At 34.2% G+C, this 11,194-nt stretch overlaps 1 protein-coding gene across 2 annotated transcripts; it reads left to right on the top strand.

Moving 5' to 3' along the window:
• The first annotated feature begins 2,286 nt into the window (after positions 1 to 2,286).
• On the top strand, positions 2,287 to 10,101 carry LOC107832260 (uncharacterized). 2 transcript variants are annotated; one of them, XM_016660078.2, is made up of 6 exons: positions 2,287 to 3,004; positions 4,100 to 4,311; positions 7,338 to 7,632; positions 7,762 to 7,847; positions 7,928 to 8,019; positions 9,288 to 10,101. In XM_016660078.2, the coding sequence occupies exons 1-6, from the start codon at positions 2,693 to 2,695 to the stop codon at positions 9,518 to 9,520; spliced, it is 1,230 nt and encodes a 409-aa protein (XP_016515564.2). In that variant the 5' UTR covers positions 2,287 to 2,692; the 3' UTR covers positions 9,521 to 10,101. The 2 variants fall into 2 exon arrangements, with proteins under 2 accessions (XP_016515564.2, XP_016515563.2); XM_016660077.2 differs by having other exon boundaries at positions 7,335 to 7,632.
• The last annotated feature ends 1,093 nt before the right edge of the window (positions 10,102 to 11,194 follow it).

Raw genomic sequence — 11,194 nt, 5'->3', positions numbered from 1 at the left:
ATTTAAAAGTTCGAAATTATAATCTTTTTAAGTTATTGAATGCTAAATTAATAATTTATATGTAATTTAATGAATTTTAATACAATTACAATATTTGGATTAAAACTATTAGATTCGGCCGAACTGGCAATTGAAAGGCTAGCTCCGCCCCTGATCTGCATATGCCTAGACGCTAGAGGCAGGGGCGAAGCTAGAGTTTAGGCTATATTGAAATAATACTTGATGCCAAAAATATGGTCTTATGGAAATATTACAGATGAGAAACTTCATAATTTACTGTCAGACCTCTCTATAAAAACATCGTTATATAATAATCATTCACTATAAAAATCAAGTTTTTTGGAATCAATTTTTATGTTATGTTATAATATACGTTCTATATAATAATATTTTGCTATAATAACTAAAAATATCTGGAACAAACGAGAATATTATAGAGATATTGGGCTCTAGTATTTATGTCAAATATTGAAATTGGTGTTTTACCTGTCGATAAGTAAGGCAAGAAGAGGACAGAGTTCTCTTGGGATGATAACTTAGGTAAGAAAACGACACAGTTTCGATATCTTAGCGTACACATGTCTGTTCAACTCTCATTGACTAATCCAATTGTTTCAAGTTTGAACCAATCACCTTTTGTCTTAGCCATTATATTGTTCTGTCCTAACCCATAAGATAATGTTTCATATTCCACTGTTCCTTATTATTCCTAAAAAGCCCTCAACTTTTCACATAATTCCTATGCGAAAATAACTTATTTTCGGCATCTATATTCATCGGTGGATTCAGAATTTTAAAAAGCCGGGAACATTAATTTCACATAAATATTTGAGCAAATGCTAGAGTTGGAATCGAACCCAAGTAGAACAATAAAGTCTAGTTGTGCCCCAAATCGACAAATACAGTTGCCTAAAACTTGAATTTTAGGGACAATCAAAATATATACTTATTATTTAAGATATATATAAACTTTTCTAAGTTACCGTCTTCTAATGACCCCCTACCCAAAGGGTTGGATGCCTATGTCTGTATTGGAACCTAATTAATTCGAATTTGGGTCGAAAAATCTCACTTTGAAGATAAGCACTCATACCAAAGGCGATACTTTTCATAGGGCTCGAGCCAAAACTTCTAACCAAAAATGGAGAAAAGAGTATTTGTTTGTATACCTCCCTTATCTGTTTTGAACCAAATAATTTAACTTTAACATTTTATAATTAAAATATTATTATTATAATAATAATTAAGTGATAAATATATATAAGAAAATCACTTCTCTTATATTCATTAATTTATTATAAATATCGATTGCTCATAAACCCTTAATAGTCCATATTATTTTCTACATAAAATCAGTTCCAAAGTTACAAGACTCGGCATGTGGTGTGCTGTATGCTTTTATTTGTGGGGTACAAAATGAAAAAGCCCTAAAAGTTTATTTTAATTATTGCCTCATTTTCCATTATACTTTACAAGATTTGGTAAAATATTTATTTTCTAATCTGGTCCATGATTTTTGTTGTTAAAGTATTTGGAAAGATATTAACATTTTCAACAATCTACCAAAATCTAGAAAATGAAAATGAGAGTGCAGAAATAGTTTACAACATCAATCTATATCCAATTATAGCATTTTTACCATAACTAAGTACTATGCTTTGTTTTATATTTTGGGTAAACAATTATACTTTAATTAGATGAATAAATTTTAAATATCTCCAAATCTAAAATAAATGACCCCAATCCACACCAAAAAATTATAATGTAATAATACCAATTTAAATTTCTCACGGGATAAATATGTACTCCTCATCCCTATGTAATGAAATATTTACAATAAAATACTATAGAAATTACGAATTTATTCTATAAAAATCACTTTTCTTCGAATTATAATACTGCTTAAAATAAACTAGCAAAATAGTAGTACAATCAAACATCTCTATAACATGCTTGTTTGTTCCAAATATTTTTGAATATTATAACGACTTGCTGCTACAGAAAACATATATTATAACAGAACATGAAATTTGATTTTTATAGTGAAATATTGTTATATAAGGATGAGTTATAAACAAGTCTGACGGCAGTATTCCAGTATTTTAAAATTTTTTTTTGGCCATGGCTGCTTAAAATTAAGGAAAAAATAGTGCTATTTTTTTTTCTAGGAAAAATAGTACTCCACTACTTAAAAAAATTGGTAAAAATAACAAACTAGCAAATAAAAAAACTAAAATAAAAAAAAGATTCAAAATAACCTTGTTTTCTTCTTCCCACTTAATTCCCACTCTCTCTTGCCCATACAAATTTTATTCTCTCCCTCTCTCTCTCTCTTCCATTTTCAACTGAGTTTTTCTCTCTCTTTATACACACCCACATGCTATTCTGATAAATTATTTAACTATATCTTACAAACAACTCCTGAATAATTTGATCTGAGTCAACATTGCTAGGGTTTATTACAAATTCTTCATAAACACCAAATTCGTCGAATTCTCACAAATTTTTTTTTTTTTTTTTTTTTTTTAATTTGTGGCTAATTTGATTCATTTCTACGAGAATCAATTAGCCCTTTCGTAAAATTCATATATAAATCGCAATATATACGACATAGAAATTTAGACAAAAGGAGAAAAGATTTGATACTTTTAAAAGTTTTTGATAATTTTTAGGGGTTTTGATATATAGAGATATGATGGGGAGTGGATTACAGTTTAATCGGAGTTTTAACGGTGAAGATCGGTTTTATAGTGCGGGGAAGTTTCGCCGGAATGTTAATCGGAGTTTTTCTACCGGCAGTGAGGATAATCTCCGGCGAGCTAAGAGTGATGTCGCCGTTATTCATTCCCCGACGAAGCCGAAAATGAAAGTTGCCGCCGATGAGTCGCCTGATGAGCCGGTATCTGCCGTGCCGCCGACGGATGTTCTGCCCCCGCCGCTTTGTAATCTTCAGCGGTTTTTGAAATCTGTTTCTCCTTCAGTACCTGCTCAATATCTATCTAAGGTCTTAATAAATTATGAAACTCTTTTATGGGTTTTTGATTGAAGATTTAACTATTGTTTGTCGGTTTTTGATATGTGTTTTGGTTGAAAATGTTTGTGTTTGTATGGGTTATTCAAGTGTTTAAACGATTGGATTAGTATAAAATTGTACTTCCCTCGTTTGTCCGAAACAAAATAATACCTTTTTAAATTTAGAAATAATTTAACTCTTAAACTTTTTTTTACAAAAATGTATAGGTTGTTTTAGATCACAAGTTTCAGTTTCAAAAGTACGCTTTTCTTTCGTAAACTCTGTGCGCATCAAATTGAGACTGAGGGAATATTACTTTAGTTGGTATTTTCACGGAGAATATAACTGTTGTTTGTTGTTAAGATTATAGGTTTGACGGAAAATGGTTGCATTAGTTTAAAGTTGTAATCTTTTTGCTGGGTATGTTGATAAACTGTTGTTTATTGGGTTTAAATGAAAGTTTAACTGTGGTTTGTTGGTAAGATTATAGGTTTTGATTGTAAAGGTTGTATTAGTTTAAAGTTATAATCTTTACTGGGTATGGTTGAAAATTTAACTGTTCTTTATTGGGTATGGTTGAAAACTTAAGTTCTGTTTGTTGCTAAGATTATAGGTTTGATTGAAAATGGTTGTATTAGTTTAAATTTAAATCATTTATTGGGTATGGTTGACAATTTAACTTCTGTTTGTTGCTAAGATTTTAGGTTTGATTGAAAGTGGTTGTTTTAGTATAAATATATAATCTTTAACTGCTATTATTGGGTTTGAATGAAAGTTTAACTGTTGTTCGTTGTTAAGATTATAGGTTTTGATTGAAAAATGGTTGTATTTATATAAATTTCTAATATTTTACCGGGTATGACTAATAATTTAACTGTTTTTTATTGGTATGGTTGAAAATTTAACTGTTGTTTGTTGTTAATATTATAGGTTTTGATTGAAAAGTGGTTGTATTGATATACATTTTTATCTTTTACTGGATATGATTGATAATTAGCTGTTGTCAGTAGGGTATGGTTGAAAATTTTATTATTTTTATTGTTAAGAATATAGGTTTTGAGCGACAAATGTTTGTGTTTGTAACAGACAACTATGAGGGGTTGGAGGACGTGTGATGTGGAGTTTCAGCCATACTTTGTTCTTGGTGACTTATGGGAGTCTTTTAGAGAATGGAGTGCATATGGAGCTGGAGTTCCATTGGTGTTGAATGAAGGTGATAGTGTAGTTCAGTACTATGTGCCCTATTTGTCAGGTATTCAGTTGTATGGTGACTCGACAAAGGCTTCAACAAAAACAAGGTATATATTTGCATGGTTTCTCCTTCCCCATTTAGCCTAAACTTAGTTTTTGTTACTCATGGCCTAGTCAAATTGCCGGCCACATCAATCGATGCTCTCAATACCCCACTGAAGATGCTTGTTTTGTATTCTCTGGTTTTCCGTGTACTCCTTGATCCTTATTTCAGTTCCACAATTATTATTGCGTATATTTAGGCTTTGTAAGTAATGATTATTTGTTTTTACATGAAATGCTGATACACAATAGTTGTGGCACTAATGCAAAATTGTGTCTAATACTCTCGGTCAGATTATCAGGACTCAGCTAGGGAAAAGCTTTGGATGATATATTATTTGTGTGTCTTTCACTTTCCGCATGTTGTTACTGAAGCATGTTTTGCGAGAAAAAATTAAACGCAATAGTGATAGAGAAATAGTTCTATTTGCATCTTTTCAATAAAAAAGTGGATGGCAAAAAGTTCATTCCGCTTTGCAATGTCATAAAGTTACCGAATGAGCTTTTAGGTGGATTTGTGGGTCATTGCTATAAATCAAATTGGTACCCGAATTTGAGATGTGGCTCTTTAACCAAGTACTTCAGTCTCCTTTTTTAGATGGCCTCTTAACATTGTTGCATTCGGAAACAACTTCTCTACCCCCTTGGGGTAGGGATAAGGTCTGCGTACACTCTACCCTCCCTAGACCCCACTTGTGGGATTTTACTGGGTTGTTGTTGTTCTTAACATTGTTGCACATTTCTTTGGACCTGTAAACTTCTGCTTCTATAAGAGCTGTCTGATCAGCTACAGCTGCTCCTAAACCTTATTGTTACTATCTAACTTAGTGTTTGTGGATAGATGCAAAACCTATTGCACTTCACTAATTGAGGAGTCCAAAGAACACGTTCAACTCTCACCTTAGTGTATATAGATGGAAATAAAACCTTTACCATCTCATTGACATGTGAAACAGTGAAGGAACTTCTGCATTCCTGATTTTAGTTTCTTTCAAGTCAATTATTGTTTTTTTTAGAAAGAATTTTTTGTCCCACTCCCATTATAGTCCTTCGTTGTCATACAAATAGCGCCCTGAGTAAATTTATCTAGAAGTATGCCTGCATAACGATTTAGGCCTGAATGAGTATAAAATTGTTGATTTTACTTGGTGAATGCTTTTTCATAGGTTTTGATCCCTTCTCAACCTAATATTCACCTTTTAAAATTAACTTATTCTTACCATACTTGTAGTTCCTTCTTGAACAATATACAACTTCAACATGCTTTTGTTTCTTTTTTGATAAGAAGCAAACTTCTTCTTTTGAAGCTGCTGTTGATGCAGTCGTATGCACCATCTTTGGTACTTTTTATTAATAAAACTTTACATTATGAAAAAAATTCTTATTCTACTCTCTTCATTTCAATTTGTGTGTCTTAGTTTGATTGCGCACGGAGATTAAGAAAAGTAAAGAAGACTTTAAATCTTGTGGTCTTAAACTAAAGATGTGTGTAATGTACCAAAAATGCCATGTGGATTCTGGGAGTTAAAGAATTATTAAACATAGAAAAAGACGTTCTTTTTGAAACAAACTAAAAAGGAAAGCAAGACATATAAATTGAAACGGAGGGAGTAATTTTTTTTCCTGGATAACCATGGTGTCCGGGCTAGCTTGCCCGCACCTTGATTAATTCCACGGGGTACCTGCTACCTCCCACCACCATAGATACTGGGCAATTCGATCTATCAAGGCTTCGATAAATGAGAAGAAATCACCTAGTGTTTTAGCCTCTGCTGGAATTTGAACGTGAGACCTCATGATTTTCAACGCCACACCCTTGGGTGCTCTTCTTTTAAAATAAACTAGCACTAAGTAAATGCTGGGTAATTACATTGAATAAACTTTTGTACTTACCCAACATTTTGATTCGCACTCGGTTGCTTTCCTTCCCTTTATCTCATCTTATTTCATGCAATTTGCTTGCTCTATGCCTCTATCCCATCTAAGTTTTATATGTTAACCAATTCATGTTACTATTAGTGAAATGTGAATTGATTTGCCTAGTGCCTAATGAAATGACGGATCTCACTTCGACACAGCTATTATTTATTGTCAGTTTTTCTTTTTAATGGTTGTTGTTTTTCTTTTATTTTGATAAATCAAGGTCTTTTGTTAAAAATCATGGCAAGATGGTGTAACTATACAAAAGAAATTCCATTCTCAAAAAAAAAGAAAAGAAATTTCATGTGTTAGGCCTCTTGAAAATCTGTCCAACTTTCTATACAATAAGGAATTTCCTTTTTACACCAAAAGTATGAGTAGAATAATACGGAGCTTTTTCCCCAGTTTTTATTTTTTATTTTAATAATAGGGAATTTTTGACTAGAATTTTGTTTAGAAATGGGAGTTTAGGATGTGGATATGTCCCTAGTTGCTCATTCAAGCAGTTGAATGAAGAACTGATATCGTTATTCCGAAGTACCATAAAGTGAATATTAGAAACGTGTTCAGTAAAAGAAATATTTGCATTATCAGAGTCTATGAAATGGATGTCCTAGTCATTCAGGCAAGTAGCTCATTGCTATTCCATCTATTTTTATTGGTCAGCACTGAACCGGGCTTCTCAGTTGTACTTTGCCATGTTCTCTCTCTCTCCCTCCCTCCCTCCTTAAACCTGCCTTTCCCTATTCACGATGTGTTTTTTCTGTAGGAGCAGAATATTTCGTCAAAGGCTATGGAATTTTCAATTTGCCATTCTTTCTGCTGCATGCATCTTTTTGATGTATCATTGATACCATTCTGCTCTTTCCTGAGACATTGTTGATTTCAATGCACTCCTTAGATTGTACATGGGTGGACAGGTCGGTTATAGCTTGAAATTGTGTATTATGAGTGTGTTTATGTTGTAAATGTGCATCATTGTGTCTCTTTACTACCCCCTCACCCCCTCCTCTTTTCTGAAAGGGTCTGAATCTTGAATTGAAGTTGTTTAAATTTTGTATGAGTAACTTTAAAAAACTATGATATTGACTTGCATTTTCTTACACAGTAGGCGACCAGGTGAGGAAAGTGATAGTGACTATTTCCGGGATTCTAGTAGTGATGGAAGCAGTGACTCTGAACATGAGAGACGTTGCTTGAATTATACAAGGGAGCAGCGGATGTATCATAGCCAAACAAGTGAAAGCTCCCTTAGTATTGACCGGTTATCATTAAGAGACAGGAATGCTACCTTCCAAGAAGGATTTTCAAGCGATGAGGGTGAATCTGGGTCTTCTCAGGGTGCCTTGTTGTTTGAGTATCTTGAGCATGGTCAGCCTTACGGTTGTGAACCTTTGGCAGATAAGGTTGGTGTTTCCTCCCTCTTCCTCAAAGTAGTTTTCGTTTGTCTTTCATCTATGGGGAGTAATGTATAAGTTACCCTTCTTGCTTCTTTATTATATCTCATATTTTCTTTTATGTTTCTTGTTCTGTAGATATCTGATCTTGCTCAACGTTTTCCGGAATTAAAAACAATGAGAAGTTGTGATCTCCTTCCTTCCAGTTGGATCTCTGTAGCCTGGTATTTTGTTTTTCTTTGCGCATATCATATGAGTGTAATTTTTTGTATCTTGAATTGTAATGCTGATGTCTCTCTTGCAGGTATCCAATTTACCGGATACCTACTGGACCAACTTTAAAAGCTTTGGACGCTTGTTTTCTGACCTTTCATTCTCTTCATACACCCATGACAGGTATCTGACAGTTTCTACCCTAGATTGCTTTTGTTTTTCGGTTGGATATTACAACTACTGCTTCTTACCCATCCATATCACTGTGTGTATTCTTTTCATAATGTAATGTGGTGTTTTTTGACGTTTGTCTATGTATTTTCATCTGTATTAGTATGTGACAATCATATATTTCCTTAATGTTCTTGATAAAAAAAGAAAAGAAATTATTCACTGTCAAACAAAGAGTGATTGACCGTATCAACTTCTTAAATTCATCGCAATCAATATATTTTACTCATTTGATCCGCTAATAAGGATTCAAGAAGCTTCCAAAATAGCTACATAAAAGAAAAACACAATCCATGTGAAAGTTGTGTAGCGAAGTCTCCTCTTCCTTTTTTTAAATTTATTTCGGTCTCGCTGAAATGAAGTGGATTGGAGATTTTCGTTTGTTTCAAAATATTTTATTAGGAATAAGAATATAATATTCTTTTAAGCACTGTGTTGTGTATCTTGAAGTATATAGTCTGAAAGGAATAGAATGGCAAGAAATTGGAAGTTCCCATTGGTAATTTGGTGTCATTAAAAGTGAGGTTAGAACAAGACTTAGTTTGTGTGATGCAGTGTTTGGTTTGAATGACTTACGAAACCTAAAATTGATTTCCTCCAAATTTTCAACTTTCTCTTCGGTTGAATTTCACATGTCGTCCGGGAAAGAACCGGGGCGTTAATATGTTAAAGAAAGTTAGTCGTGAAAAAGATGTCCACCTTAATTCATTAACTCTTTTCTAGCATGTTAGAAAGTCAATCTCTTCTTGAATTTAGGTTTTGTTATTCTTGAGCATCCTGGTGAACAAATTAGTCATGACTGTAAAAATGTTTACATTGGCATTAAAAATAAAATCTGCTCTCCGTTTATGGTCATGGAAGGGAGAAGAGTTGGGAGGGTGAGAGCACAGGAACTTAAAATATCTCTTGTTTGTTTCCTTTCTTTTCCCTCCCATGTTTCACTTCTTTTATTCCTTCGCCTGCCTACTTCTTCCTCCTACTTTACGATGTGTGGACAAATACTATGGACCTCGAAATGGTAACATAACATGAGGTGTGTGTAGGCATATTCCCTAAAAATGGTAGGTCACTAATAATTTAGGCTGAAATTGTTCTATCTGGTGAAGTATGTATTAAATTTTAGAGTATGTTACATAGCTTATTGTGGGTTGCTTTTGGCATTTAACTAAATTTGTTATGTTGCGAGTGAGTTGTTGAAATTGCACATGGACTTTGTGCAGGAAGTCAAAGTGCTCATCCTGCGGCGGTAACATGTCCGAGTGATACGGATCCGGTCCCTAAGATTCCATTGCCTGCTTTTGGCCTTGCTTCATACAAGTTTAAAGCCTCACTTTGGACCCCAAATGGAGGATCTGGAAGACAGTTAATGAGCTCGCTTTTGCAGTCTGCTGAAAACTGGCTAACGCTGCTTCAGGTCAATCACCCAGATTTCAGTTTCTTCTGCCAAAGGTGAAAACTCGAGATTCTCCTCAGCCTGTGGTGTAACCAAAGCCCAGAGAACCAATCTGTGCAGCTGTTGATTTTGTGAGGACTCGCTCTAATCTTAAGTTATGATGCTGTTATCTATATTATGAGGCCAAGAGAAATATAAAAAAATAAAAAAAAAGAAAAGAAGAAAAAAAGAAAAGAAATAGTAAATGGATAAGCAGCCCCCAGGCAAGGGCTGAATACTGATTGGAGAGGAGCGGAAAATAGTAAAGAAACAAACTGAGCTAAAGTCTCAGAGAGGTTATGAACAAAAGATCGGTAACAGGATGAGCAGATGAGTAAAAATGCCTGTGCAGAGGTCAAAAGACTGAAAGAAATACCAAGAATATTAAGCTGGCACTATAATGCTCCTCGTTTTCACTTTATAGTAGAGTTAGCAGTCTGTTTTTTACTGCCCTGAATTTGTAGGTGTGTTATTTATAGCATCTAGCGGATTTTGATAGAGCTACTATGGTGGTGAATGTAGCTTCCCCATGACATGTACATTATCTTTTAAATGACTTTATTTGGTAGTAATAATAGACTAATAGTTAATAGACTATTTAGGTATAAGTCTCTCCTATGTTTATTCTTTTTCGGTTTTCTGGGCAGTTCAGTGTCTCTTATTTCCTGCTTGCTTTTCTTTCTGGTATGTTCCTGGAGCTAAAACTAAGCTATTGATTGTTGGGGTGTCTTCTTGGTGCTGGTTAACAGTCGAAGGCGTTTTTTTCCAATATCAGTTTGAAATTAAATATCAGCTGTTTTGGAATAATTAAGTTATTCGCCAGCATTTGCACTGTTGATGAAGCAATTGAAATATAAATCAAGGGCAGCCCGATTCACGAAATATCCCCATTCACGCAGGGTTTGGGGAAGTGTCGAACCCCAAGGGGTGTGATGTAGACAGTCTAGCTCATATGGAGACAATTTTATCGTTTCTTTAAGGCTCCCCATAGATGTGTCACATGGAAGTCAATATGGTACTATTAGGTACTACTTGGTAGCCTTTCAATTCAAGTATATGTGTTTCTCTTGGTATGTATGCTGTTTTTCTTTACTCTTAGCATCTAGGAAGTAACTTAAGGTGGGAGACTACATAGGGGTTAGATATGTATATTGCTAATTCTTTTTATTGTGATGAGTAGAGCCAGAAGAGTATATTCAATCATTGCTGAGTATCTCTTGTTAGATATCATTAGCTTCAGATCCTTTTGATAGGAGGGTACTTCGAGAAATATGTCATAGTCTTAACATTGGATATTGATTTTGGCACCACTTAGTGGTTTGTGGTGAGATGGTTGGAGCCATACAATGAACAACTTTTTGATAGGTAGCGGTTTACTAAAGTATGTTTATGTGGGGCGAATCGGTTCTGAAAGATGGTTGGAGCCATACAATGAATAAATTTTTGATAGGTAGCGGTTTACTAAAGTATGTTTATGTGGGGCAAATCGGTTCTGAAAGATGGTTGAAGCCATATAATGAACAACTTTTTGTAGGGAGCGCTTTACTAAAGTGTGTTTATGTGGGGCGAATCGGTTCCGAAAGCTGGTTGGAGCCATACAATGAATAACTTTTTGATAGGTAATGCTTTACCAAAGTGTGTTTATGTGGGGCGAATCGGTTCCAAAAGCTGGTTGGAGCCATACAATAAATAACT

The sequence above is a fragment of the Nicotiana tabacum genome, chromosome 20, assembly GCF_000715075.1.
Source record: "Nicotiana tabacum cultivar K326 chromosome 20, ASM71507v2, whole genome shotgun sequence".
NCBI classification, from domain to species: domain Eukaryota; kingdom Viridiplantae; phylum Streptophyta; class Magnoliopsida; order Solanales; family Solanaceae; genus Nicotiana; species Nicotiana tabacum.
Note: the sequence above shows the minus strand (reverse complement) of the source record. Positions and strands in the feature narration are given on the sequence as shown.